We start from the raw sequence: 14,092 nt of genomic DNA on the forward strand, positions 1-14,092 counted from the left end.
ACAATATTTTTTTGTTTTTTTTTTTGCTTACAATATTTAAATTAAGCCCTATGGTCGATATATAAAATAAATCAAAATAAAATAATAATAATTTATTTCAGGCTTATTTTCTAGCCCATGACACAATGAGACAAACATATAACGACACAATGGCATAAGTACTATATAGGTAAATTAAAATAAAAGCAAAATTAAATACAATAAAAAATAATTAAAAATGAATAGCTTAGGATTAAATTATAAATGTCAACAGGAATGAATTCCAAAATCTTACTCAGGTACGTCATTTAGCCCAGTTACCCATAACTCCAACAACTGGTGCATGCAATGACAACCAGTGTCCCATAAATGGACCGTCAAGCCTGTCGTCGACGACTGCCAGCAGGGCGCTGCCGCCGGCGCGCGCACGTCCCGCTTCTGAAGTTGCTCTCTTGCGCATGGTGGTGTGATAACAATCCACACGCCCCTCGGCGAACATATGCCCTCTGCCAGCTACCAGGGATTTTATAACTAGCTATACATACTCATAGATTTTTTATTGTTAGTCAGTCCTTTACTATATGTAATCGTCGACATAATAAAACCACCGTTTAAGTTATAAAATAAAGCCATTTATTCGATTTTATATAAGAAAAGAGTGAAATGAGGTTCTAAAATAAAATATTACTCATATTATGCTATATTTATTTTATTTAAACTTTATTGCACAAAATATATACAACAATGTACAAATGGCGGACTTAATGCCAAATGGCATTCTCTACCAGTCAACCATAGGGCCAAACATCACCTATATGAGTTTTTTCTTCATAGTATAGCACAGCAGTGGCCACATACCAACCATTTGTTTTGATCCCAATCAGGCAGAGGTCATATGTGAACCACGAACTTTTAAAAAAAATGTCATAAATTTTGACATACTACACATACATTAATATGCAACCAAAAAAATATTACAACACATAGCACTTACCGTATTTTTTTTTTCGGTAAATCAGCAACATTTAGCGGGAGAAATGGAGAAAAACGATTTTCTAACAAATTGAATTTGACAAGTAAAACTTCAAAGAAATTTGTTTTGGCACATGATTTTTTTGCGTTCGGAGATCGGTTACTTTATACACTTTACGTAAATTACATTATGTGGTCCTTGTAGTAAATCTACTTGTTATAATAATTATATATAACTTCCCTATCGCTCTTATCAGAAAGTGTCCGTAAACCATGTAGACCAAATAACCCCTTATCCCTTACTCTCTCCTAGTTTTTAGACTTTTTAATAACATAGTCGGGTATCAATCTCGAAGTCCAACGAAACCAGGAACTAAACAAGATGGCGGCGCTATTTTAGAATATCGCCCTGTCAATTTGTATGATTAATCTGCCCGGAGCCGGTGATGTCAGTCAGACGAATGGATGGTCGCCGCAGAGATCGTTTTGGGTGTTTTAATCACGATTCTGTAACGCCCTAGATTGATAGCTAAGAAAGGAATTTAATACTCGTACCTGGATCTTTATTAAACCACCCACGGCACCCACCATTTGGGTAAACTATAAAATGATGTTTTTGTTTCTATTTCACACTGTTTACTTATAAGTACCTACTTGCTTTGATTTCGTCGATCGAAGTTTTCATTTTCTTATAAGACTCAAAGTCTCTCTCCCCACCCACATTTCGGAGTTGATTAAAGCTAATGATAGGGACATCCTGGTGGCCCTGATTTCTTATTGTAAGATTAACAATTTAAAGTTTTAATGTTTTGATTGTAACACTAATATATTGTTTTTCATGTTTTTAATAGTCTAGTAGTTGTGAATTGTTTTCTCTAACCCATACTAACCCTTTTGATTTACAGGAATATTCACTCGGATTAGGAACTGTAGCTCTGGTAAGAATTCGCGTTCCGAAATTTTTGTTTATTTTTAATTTATTATATTATTATTGTTAACATAAATCGACATGACACTGGCAAATTAATAAAAAGCCATATAAAAAAAATACAACGTGGGTGTCATACATATTAAAGCCCGAACAGAAATATAGGATCATTGTCAAGAGGGCGCTTTTATTCTCATGTATAGGGTGACAGTTCAGTTTAGTATGAAAAATTTAGTTCCAATGAAATTCCGCAATATGGCGCGTCATTAATGAATATTAAGAGAATGAATGCTGTATGAATGTCTTGATAAAATCATCTACTAATTAGTGACAAACATTTCTGTATAGAAGGTAGCACTCTAGCAAGATTTAGAAATGAATAGTTATTTGTTTCACAAGGGGGCAAAGCTATTGCTTAACCCCAATACCCAAACAAGCGAAAAAATCCGAAATTGAACCACGAGCGTAGCAAGTGCTTCCAAAATGGGATCTTAAGCATTGCGAAGGTTTCAAAGCACGAGGGTTAAAAAAACTTTGCCACCGAGTAAAACACAAAATGTTTCACCACACCAACGAGAGGCAATTACTAAACTGTAAAATATTACAAAACAATTCCAAGTGATCCCTATTACATATTTATCATTCAAAATCAGCACTTAAAAGTCAATTTCACCATTCAAAATGAGGAAACAACTGAAAATTTGCATCTAATTACTTTGCCGCTCGTGGATAAAATACAACTTTCTCATCCGTTTTTTAAATTTCAAGAGAGCCTTTACCAGCTGGTGTGGTGAAAAGGATTTTACACATTTATTATTATTATTACGCGCCTATACCTATTCTCGCGTCGGAGCCGGTGTACTTAGCTTTATTTGATTTTATTTGATGGAGGTATATTGTAAGATTGTCCACCACTGCATTAGGCAATATGTCTCACGGAGTGTGAAAAGGGAAATTATATAACACATAATATTCATGAAACCCCTAAATTATCAGACTTCGAGTGTGCTATAAAAAGCTCACACTACGAAACTTTCCATAAAGTCAGTTTTAAACAATTTAAATTCACAACGGAGCGGTAGTAGGTAAAGCGGGTTTCATAAGGTATGCAGAAACGGTTCCGGCAACTATTCCGTAAATTTAATATTGCAAGCTTAGAGCTGGGTTGACATTTTAATAGTCCCTAACTTTCTTATTATGTTTTAAATACTGTAGAAGTACGTAGAAAGCGAGGTTTTTCTCATTTATTTTACATAGGTTACAAGAAATGGTAGATACTGTAACCTGTAAACCTATGAAATGTACCCGGCTGGTTACATAATACCTAGGGATGTACTAAAGGAAAGAAAAACAAGAGAGTTCCTTGATATATATTTTATTTCTTCTTTCAAACCTCCTACATACCCTAAAAAATTCAACTTCTAGCTCAGTCTGCTAACGGTAGAGCTGTTGGTTCATTCATATCTGTATTCTTACACTATAGGATAAATCACCAACAAACTAGTTGTTTAATTAAATTTTATTCTGGTAATTATTATATGAAAAGTTACACCTAAGCATTAAATTTGGCAAGCAACACTGTCCATCAGACCTCAGTAAACCTTGATTATGATATTAAAATTATTCATTATAAATGTGACAAAAGCAAAAGGTTACCGATCTATGACAATGACAAAACTTGTTCTACAAGTAAACTATGAGCTTCTTAAGGGCTACCTAAGGGATTTCTAAGGGTTTCCAAAGGATTTCCTAAGGTTTTCAAAGGTTTCCAAAGGGCCAACACATACCTGCTGCCACAGACGATGTTTATTCCTCCGAATTAACTCCTCTGCATTCCGCCTGACGAACAAGACAGACGACAGAAAAAGTCTGCTGCAGTCAAAAATAGCATTTGGGTTGGAACTCGTAACAATGGCCGTGAAGGCGTCCCGAACCGGATGAAGAGAAGACCCGTCTCTTACATCAGCCTGCCACGCTCAAGGGCACGCTCCTCTTTCCTCAGCAACTTGGCAAAGGAAAGCAACATTTGCCTCGACCTATTAAAATCCAGAAACCAAAATCTGAATCTCCGGAACTATATACTCGTATGGCGACAATAAATTTCCACGCTGAGTTTTATAAATATCTATTTTAATTTTTGTAACAATCAGTATTCTGACACAAACCAATGCCGTCTTTTCTTCTCCTTCTTTTTTTCCCTACATTTCAAATTTAGTGCTCTTTTCAGCCAGAACTGTGTGTTGTCAGTCAAATTGTGCTACCTTTAAAACATGTAGGTTTCATTACCTAACGACACAATATCCAGAAAAAAATGCTGAAATACAACTATTTATATTTGTAACTAAACTAATTAAATTAAATCATGTTTCATATTTCTAAAAAAATATAACACTAAGAGAAATAAAAAAACAACGAAGTTACGCTAACACCACTAGATGGCGCTATGTGACAATACATAAATACACGTTTTATCTCTATGTTTTACCAACTATGCAGTAATCATATTTAACTTTGATAATAATTGTTTTTTTATACCACTTTGTGGCAACAAGCATACGACCGGACAGATAGTAAGTGGTTACCATAGCCTATGGACGCCTTCAATTTCAGGAGTGTTACATGCACGTTGCCGACCCTTTAAAAACATTTACATTACTTTTTTTTGAGGAACCTCGAGAAAAAGGCATCAGCTCATTCCACGGCCGGAAATATGAAAATTGATACTCGTATTATAAAATACAATAACAGCTTATACCCATATTTCCCTCTCTATAAATAAGTTATCCTTGGAGTGTGGTTCACGTACCTACTAAACTTCCATAAAGTCAGTTACAATTTAAATTCACAACGGAGCGGTAAAGCGGGTTTCAAGGTATGCAGAGACAGTTCCGGCAACTGTTCCGTAAATTTAATATTGCAAGCTTAGAGCTGGGTTGACATTTTAGTAGTCAGGGCCGGATTTAGGGGAGGGCAACCGGGGCTACTGCCCCGGGCCTCCACAAAAGAGGGGCCCTCACAATAGAGAATACGGAAAATTTAACATTTTATTTGGAAAAAAATTAGGACTAGAGGGCCTCCACTCCTTTATTGCCCGAGGCCTCCAGACCTCTAAATCCGGCATTGTTAGTAGTGCCTAACTTTCTTATTATGTTGTTAGTACTGTGAACGTACGTATAAAGCCAGACCCTCGGTGACTAGTACGTAATATTAACATTTTTTTTATTACGAAAGCAAAGGTCTTACTTTCAGGTTGGGCATAAATTATACCGTATGTCCGGATATCCTCCTCTACAAATCGCATTTCTCAACCGATTCTTGGGAAATGTGGTGAGCAGCCTGCGTAGCCAACATGCAAATCGTCTTCGCTCCCTAACTGTCACTGTCGTACTAATATGGAAGAGTGATAGAGAGAGATGAGTATGATATGCGACGGAGCGTTAACTATTGGCATGTTGGCTACGCAGGCAGGTTACATAAATATATAGCAGGCAGACATAAATATTTTTTGGTCGATTGAGTTTTTGTGCAGTTTTACAAAATGGCGGAGCCATGGTGGTTCGTGAGGTCTATAGCTCAAAGATCCACTAATAAATTAAATTAAATATCATTTAAATGAAATTAAATACAGGGTGGCCAAATAAGAAGTATACATTTTGTTTTTAAATTTTAACTGTATTAAGTTCAAAAATTATTAGGTATTGTTTTAAAAATATATTCTTCAGGGTTGGCAAATTCATGCGAAACATAATCTCTGACATATGTCCACCTCTAACAGCAAGCAAATGTAAGCCCTTATCATCCCAATGTTCAGCATCTATTCGCACATTTTTGGCATTATCTTAGTACATTTGTGTCGAATAGTCGATTTTAACTGTTTAAATTTCATCAGCTCGTTAGCATAGACACGTAATTTTAGATAGCCCCACAGAAATAAGTCAAGAGCTACAAAATTTGGAGAATTTGGGTGCCAATCACTGTCACTTTTTTTCAAAATTGATCGAGTGTTTTAAACAACAGAAACATTTGAGATAAAATTGCTTGCTGCTAGTGGTATACATTTGGCAGAAATTATCTTCCGTATACAATTGCCAACCCTGAATAATATATTTATGAAAAAATATTTAATAAAATTTCCACTTAATGTAATTAAAATTTAAAAACAAAGTGTATCATTATTATTTGTCCACCCTGTATAATCTGTGGACGGTCTACCGCACATTGTAATCTCAGCACAATTTCTTACGATCGTGCAATAAAATATGCGTCAGTCCACGTTCATAATTAGCACCTATCACACGTATCCTAAGTCACAATTGATTCACACTTTTATAGTTTTTGTAATAATAAAGTGTTTATTTTTCGGCTACTTTGTGACTTATCATTATATCATGAAATAACTTCACGTTTAGACGCCGCCAAGTATCTCATACATGCAAATATTCCTAAAGAGACTCCTAAACTAATTCCTTTCCATACGGCCCGATTCGAAGAATGAAATACAATAACGACAAGTTCTGGTTTAGATAAGTTCTCATTTAGATATCGTTTGTATGTCGTATAATTGACAGAAGCAGCTCGATTCAGGCAACCAATGTCACTTTGATGGTAGAAATATCGTAGATAGATCTTATTGGGATCACAGCGGAATCGAAATAAACGTCAATTTGGACATGTTTAGTCATCGATCTTTTAAAGATCTTAAGTGTGTCTTAATCGTTCTTCAAATCGGGCCGCTAGTCTGGTAAAAGCCCAATTAAGTCCATATTTCACTGCACTGGCAGCTATCCGACCAATTCGAGTGGAGCCAAAATAAAACCTATTTTCGATCTAACCAGGAAAGCGCCACGGATGTTAGAAGCATTACTACTTTTGGCAGACTGGCTACTTGACCGTTATAAAGCGTCCGTGGTACTCGATTCCCACCAGCTTGCCTATTAGGGGATATTACGCAAAATTCTGCGTAGAGAGCACCACTCTACCACATTCTGAGGGCTTACCACGAAACACGAAAATCGAAATTCGTTATCTGCCTCTCTATCACTCTTGCATATTCGAACGATAAAGAGGCCAGATAACGAAATTTCGATTTACGCGTTTCGCGGTAGGCCTCTGTAAACAAACCGCTTTGATGCATCAATGTTATAGTAAAAACTTCTCAAAAACTGTTTAAGGCTAGTATAAGGTACTCTATAGTTTATGTGATGTGAAAGTGCTGCTCTCTGGTGGCAGAACATTGCAGTAATACTCTCTATTCGATAGCCACGTAAAGTTTTAAAGATAAATAATGCTAAATTAGGTCCGGTGGTCCGGTTTTCCAAAACGACGTGACGTTTCCGTACTGACATTAAAAATGCAGTTCACACCCCCATAGGCCACTTACCTGTTTTAATTCAAAAAATACAATTTTAATTATCAGGAATACCTATAATTATTATGTTTATTCATTTCAACTCGGGGCGGGTTATTTTAGATTTAATTTTATAATATTTTGACTCGGGTGTGTGTGGGTCGATTTGTTTTTGTTGATTTTCATCACACTTGCTCGAAAAAGATCTTATTTCATGCAGGTGTGTTGAAGGACAAAGGCCTATTTTGTTCCCGCATGAGTAATGGATTGTGGAAAAAAGTTATAACACCCTAGGGAGTTATAGCTATTTTAAAAATGTTGTCCCTTATTCATACAAACCATGTAGCATAAATGAGTTTTACTTTTAAAATATGACGTTTATATATAAAAAATAATAAAAATAATAATTCAGCCTATATACGTCCCACTGCTGGGCACAGGCCTCCTCTCATGCGCGAGAGGGCTCGGGCTATAGTCCCCACGCTTATAACACGCACACACACACGTTTATAATTTAATATTTTTGTTTATGTTTAAAATTATTTAATTTGATTAATTTAACAGCCGTTTAAAATATTTTTACATAATTTTCAATCGTAGCTGAATGCCGAATAGGTCTGTGTCTTCGATGCCTCACCTGCCAAAAAATTACAAAATGGTGGACGAATGTTTGATATGTCACCGTATTTAAGAATTATTTTGCTTAAAATTCAGTTTTTTTCTTCTCAAGTGTGATGAAAAACATGGTGTGTAACTCCGGGGGTAAGAATATTGCAAACTCGGGTCTTTAATTCCCTCCAGCCTCCGGCTGTCGGAAATTACCACTCTCGTATCCAAAATTTCACTTACCCCCCTCGTTGCACAATGTACCTACTATAATTTATTGATTATTTAGTGGGTATTTATGTAGAACTGTAAATTAAATGTTATCTTTAAATTCAATAAGGGTTCCGATTTTTGCCATTTGGCTACGGAACCCTAAAAAATTGCCTGATACGTTGTGACCAAGTACATAAAAAAAAAAAAAAAAAAAAAAATATTATAGGACATTATTACACAAATTGACTAAGTCCCACAGTAAGCTCAATAAGGCTTGTGTTGAGGGTACTTAGACAACGATATATATAATATATCAATATTTATAAATACTTAAATACATAGAAAACAGCCATGACTCAGGAACAAATATCCATGCTCATCACACGAATAAATGCCCTTACCAGGATTTGAACCCGGGACCATCGGCTTCGTAGGCAGGGTCACTACCCACTAGGCCAAACTGGTCGTCAGTGAGACGACATGAGACGTACTTTAACTTTCTGTCCTGTTTGTCTATGTTGTAGTTACAATTTTCTCTCCTGGAATATAAGTGGCAGTCCTCCCTTAATGAAGTTGACAGCGCCCGAGTAAGGGCTGGACGTGGGGTAGCGAGGTGCGCCCGCCGGCCTCACTGAGTACTGAGCCAATACCGCGGCCAATCCAGCCATGGATTGCATCACTCCGAGACGTTCACCTAAAAACGAATAAGTTTATTATAAAAGAAAATCATTTCAGATTCAAGCTTTCATCGCTAACTGTACCTACTTTCAACAGGCAACTTATACTTAACGAGACAATTCTAACGAAAACAACCATTCGATTGCGTTAATTCAGAGTTCCTGTGGCCATTATCTTGATGGCATCATAATATTGCATTTTGACTTTTGTGTTTATTACTCAGTTTATACAAACTATATTTAATGCCTCGTAAACCGTAATAAGAACTAAAACAATGAAATCTACTTACCAATACATGCTCGAGGTCCGCCCCCAAACGGCAGATACGCCACTTTTTGCTCATGCGTCATAACGTCTGGATCAAAGCGCTCCGGTCGAAACTCTTGGGGCTCAGGGAATATCTTCGGATCATTCTGATAAGCTTCCAAAGGTATGATCACGGTCACACCACCGTCAATAGTCACTTTTGTGCCAGGGAAGGTGTACGGATGCACGCTTTGACGACGCAATATACCCACGGACGGAAACACTCTCATAGCTTCATTCAAACACCATCTTAGGTAAGACATTTCAAGGATTGCATCATAACACAGCTTGTTATTGTATTTAAGTAGCACTTTGTCGATTTCTGCCTGTGCTTTTTCTTGGACGTGCGGATTATGTGCGAGCTCATGCAAAGTGTAGCTGCTCACAGAAGACGAGGTCTCAAATCCAGCTGCAAAGAATAAAAAACTCTGCGCCGCCATTATCGTCTCATCCATCTCTATAGACACTTTCTTAGGAGTCCCATCCGGATTCGTCTCTACTATCGAGTCTCCTGTCATAGCTCCTTTCTTTTTACACTCCAAAAGTATATCAATAAAGTCATGTCTTCCGCTAGGTTCATAATTTCGCTGCTGCATGACGGTTCGAACCATTTCAATGACATCTTTTTCTACATTTCCAAGAATCTTCAAATGCCCAAAAAATTTAGGGTTAAGGTTCTTCAATGTTTGATTAATGACACGCGTGAAGTTGATGGAGAATATTTTCAGTCCGAGCTTCCGCATGGCATCTTCTTCATTGTTGAGGGAATCGGAGACGACTCCGAAGCCAGCGGAGCCAATTATATCGTTGGTAAAGCGCGCCATGAGGTCCCTAGCGTCAACGGCTTGTTGTTTGTTGGATATCTCCTTCAACCGCGCTTGTAAGATCTCCGCACGCTCCACAATCAAAGGAAACATCGCTTTAAGTTTTCCACTTGAGAAAGCAGGCGTCATACGCAATCGCAGCTGACGCCACAGATCATCGTCTGCAGCAACTTGCTGCTTCTGAAGAGGCTCCATTGTAGATGAATCCACAATCCCCCGACGATGGAAAGAGTTGAAATCGCTGGTCAAGACGCGTTTGGCGAGCTCCGGATCTCTGATTATCAGCTCTGGACGGGTGCCGCGGAAGAATCCTACTAGTTGTTCAGTTGGGTACTTCTTATATGCTTCTCTAGCCATATCCACAGGGTTAGCACATAACAGGAAGTTCTTCGCATTGGTGCCGAAAAGTGGGATTGGTTTATCGTGCTTGACGCCACGTTTTATCCAGTAGTTAAATGTGCGAGTGAGATAGTAATAGACGGCCGCTAAAAGGAGACCCCCGATTGTTAAAGTAAGCATGATTGAGTCGGTTCCTAAATGAAGACTAAACAACGAATCCTCTCATCTTACATTATATATACTTTAGTGCTACGAGTATAATGAAGCTGACAAACCATGACTAGACAGAAATACCGTAAATACATATTAAACTAATTTTCTGATGGACTTAAACCCGAGTCCTACGGTCATTATAATTAATTCCGTCAAGACTATTTTATTCATTTCTGTGTTAAAAAAAACTGTTTTATAAGAAAATGCGTGTCATCTGACGAAATTACGGCGCATGTCACGTCGTCGATGTTTGAGGAAGACAACGCTATGCGCGTAATATAGCGACTTCCCACTCGCACGTCGCACGTGCGAATCGCATGCAGTGTGCCATGCGCCTTAATCCTTATCTAATTCGGTCAAATCAACAACGCATTGAGATGCATTAACTGATGAAGTATTAAGTTATAAAGCTATTAAAAAATCATCAATTATACCTATTTAGTAGCTTTATCGAGATCATCAAATAACAATTAAATTAAAGGATCACGGAAGTTGAGCATAAATTAATTAGGTAGTTCCTATTTTTAAGAGTTTTCATCTAGCCATAATAGTTTTTAGTTTTATTTTTATACCACGACGGTGGCAAACAAGCATACGGCCCGCCTGATGGTAAGCAGTCACCGTAGCCTATGGACACCTGCAACTCCAGAGGTGTTACATGCGCGTTGCCAACCCTTAAAAATCTGTACACTCCTTTTTTGAAGAACCTCATACTGTAGACCCTCGGGAAAACCTCGGCTGGTAGCTCATTCCACAACCAGAGCGTGCGCTGGAGGAAATTCCGACGGCGGGCGGTGCGGTGATAGAAAGTAGCCGTAGTATTTGTTTTACAAGGGGGCAAAGTTAACCCCTCGTGCTAATATTGACATATGAGCAAGCTAAAGATTCTAAAAATTGAACCACGAGCGTATCGAGTGGTTCGAAAAGTGTAATATTGAGCTTTGCGAGCGATCCAAGGACCTGGGTTATATCTGGATACTTAAATTAGCCTGATTAATGTGTTAAACACACGAAAGAATTGGAAACTGACGTTACAGTCTCGTGGAATTAAATCTTTATGTTCTGTGGTATATGACACAGAACGATATCTCGATATAGTTCTGTGGACACGGCGTATGGGCCTTTGTTTGGATTGCTTGGATTAGCTTATTCCGGTGACGTAAATTATGTATTGGCGGGTAGGGATTTTTAGGTTTGTCAAATAAATATTGATTTTTCCGCACAAACTTGCAGGTTTCCAGAAGCGATGTGAGCGTGAGTATGAAAAATTTTAAGAAATACATATGGTCTACTTACAAATTTCCTCATTACTTTTGTTTCAGATAATTATTACTTATGCATCTTTTCTGCAACAAAAACAATTTGTTGACGTTTACACTATTGCCCCATAAAATAATTTCATACTGGAGCCATGACTGGGCCAAAGCATGGTATGCGCAGATAGCAGCTTTTATGTTTGTGCTAGTTAATATTTGTCTAAGGGCATAAGCAAATCTAGACAATTTGGAAGAAATTTTATCTACTTTTCCAGTTAACATTTTCATCAATATTCAAACCGTATAGGGAGCAAGTGTTTGTAAGACGTATTTTGTCATTTTGGTATGTATAATTTCTAGAGCTGATCTCTGGTATAACAGCATAATCTATTGTTTTTTTATAATCTAAATTGTATTAAGCTAGTCTTTTGCAGGTTTATTGTTCAGATTGTTATCGTTAAGCCAAAATAGAATTGTATTAAATATAGTATCCAAGGTGTTCATAGCTTCATCTTCGTTTGTGCTAGGAAATATTATAGATATGTCATCCGCGTATAAAGTAGAGATTTAATGTTAATAGGGTTTAATATTCGTGGTATGTCGTTAACGTAAATTAGAAACAATACACGATATTTGCCGCGTCCAAAATTTCTAGTTAATGTACTAAATACATTGTTTCTAGTCTGGACAGTATCGGCAGGTGTCCGGTACCTACTTTGCTAGACAGAACTTACCATTACAATAGACCACGTTGTTTATACCTATTTAGCCGTTCGTTTTGTAGCTGGCCCCGTACGGCTAATCCTTTGTCTCTTGTAAGTAAAACCGTACGTGCTACTACCTGCATTAAAAAAAGGTTAAGTCACATTAACCGTTTATTGAATTACGACTCTATGGAAATTATGCAAATAAGATACAATAATAGTTTTTTGACAACCTGACTGACCCAGTGGGTATTAGTGACTCTGCCTATGAAGCCGATGGTCCTGGGTTCGAATCCCGGTAACATTTATTCGTGTGATGAGCAAGGGTATTTGTTCCTGAGTCATGGGTGTTTTCTATGTATTTATATATTATATTTATCGTTGTCTGAGTACCCACAACAAGCCTTCTTGAGCTTACTGTGGGGCTTAGTCCATTTGTCCAATGTCCAATATTTATTTATTTATTCTTTTTAGCAATCTTGTTGTTCAGTGATTGGCAGTATGTAATTTGGTATTTTAATAACAAATCCCGTGAGACATAGACATATTAAATATACTTAAAAAATGACTCGCGTTAAAAAAAAACAATTTAAATATATATAATTAAGTACTCTGTGGCAAAATAAGTCCAAATTAATAAATCGCTAATAAGTTTTATTATATACCTGCGCGTAGTTTAATTTTAAAGTCATTGACATGATTGACAAACAAACCAAGTCATGGCTGAACGATAGAACTTGGATTCGAATTCATGTTGTTTTGAGTATTTTTCCTGGCTGATGATAATTTTAAAGGCATGTTGTTAATACGAACCTTAAAATGAGAAATGAAACCACCAGTACATTCAATAAGTTTTTGGCAAAAATTACATTTTTGGTAGGTAGGTACAAGCTTTTATCGCTGACTCCTTTTCATTCCAAATGCTTCAACCCCAACCACAATTAGTATACGTTGTTTTATTAACTGAGCTTCCATGGCCACCTCCTGTCTCATAATATTGCATTGCCATCCGATTTAATTTAAATATGTGCATTCCAGTTGCCAGGCAGGTTTTGGGCATATACTGAGCAACTTTTACTATGGGACCAACCCCTAAATCCCGAAAAAGTTTTTCTGTTTCATACATTTTAGCTGGTCCATTTTCTATGGGAGGGTAAAACATTTTTGCGCGTTGTCTGGGTTGGTCCCATACCAAAAGTTGCTCAGTATAATCCCAAAACCTACCTATGCCACATATCATGCCAAATATCAGCTCAATGGGAAATCGGGAAGTGGGTCAAATTTAGCTTTCAAGATTTAACCCACACTAACTAACAAACAAACATACATAATTAACAGGGCAAGTTAAATAAAAGCTAGAGAAGTTGAGGCAATTAAGTTCTTAAAAGATTTGTTGCTATTATTCTGTTTCAGGCGTACGTTTTTAAATGACTAAGAATGGTTTTTTTTTACATTTTATATACACGGTGTAACATGAGGAAACTGAAAGATTATAACAGTGTATTCCTGATCACATTTAGAGACTAAAATGTCATATAAACTTTTCTGGATATCGCCTAGTTTCAGAGTTAATAGCAATAAAAAAAACAGGTTATTGTAACTTAGTGGAAAACACCTTTTTGATGGCGATGATGCCATTATGGGGCGTAGTCTAAATATCCTTATTGATAGATGTCAAAAAGTGACAAGTAACCTTTGCAAAAATTTGGTTTTACAAAAAAAATTGT

General features: G+C 37.0%; 1 protein-coding gene across 1 annotated transcript; it reads right to left on the minus strand.

Annotated features, from left to right (window-relative positions):
- Positions 1-8,261: 8,261 nt before the first annotated feature.
- Positions 8,262-11,404, minus strand: LOC133529857 (cytochrome P450 6B1-like). The gene is made up of 2 exons (XM_061867663.1): positions 9,013-11,404; positions 8,262-8,739 (listed from the first exon to the last, which is right to left on the minus strand). Exons 1-2 carry the CDS (start codon positions 10,370-10,372, stop codon positions 8,570-8,572), a joined length of 1,530 nt encoding a protein of 509 aa, XP_061723647.1. The 5' UTR covers positions 10,373-11,404; the 3' UTR covers positions 8,262-8,569.
- Between the last annotated feature and the right edge of the window lie 2,688 nt (positions 11,405-14,092).

Source organism: Cydia pomonella, chromosome 21 (assembly GCF_033807575.1).
Source record: "Cydia pomonella isolate Wapato2018A chromosome 21, ilCydPomo1, whole genome shotgun sequence".
NCBI lineage: Eukaryota > Metazoa > Arthropoda > Insecta > Lepidoptera > Tortricidae > Cydia > Cydia pomonella.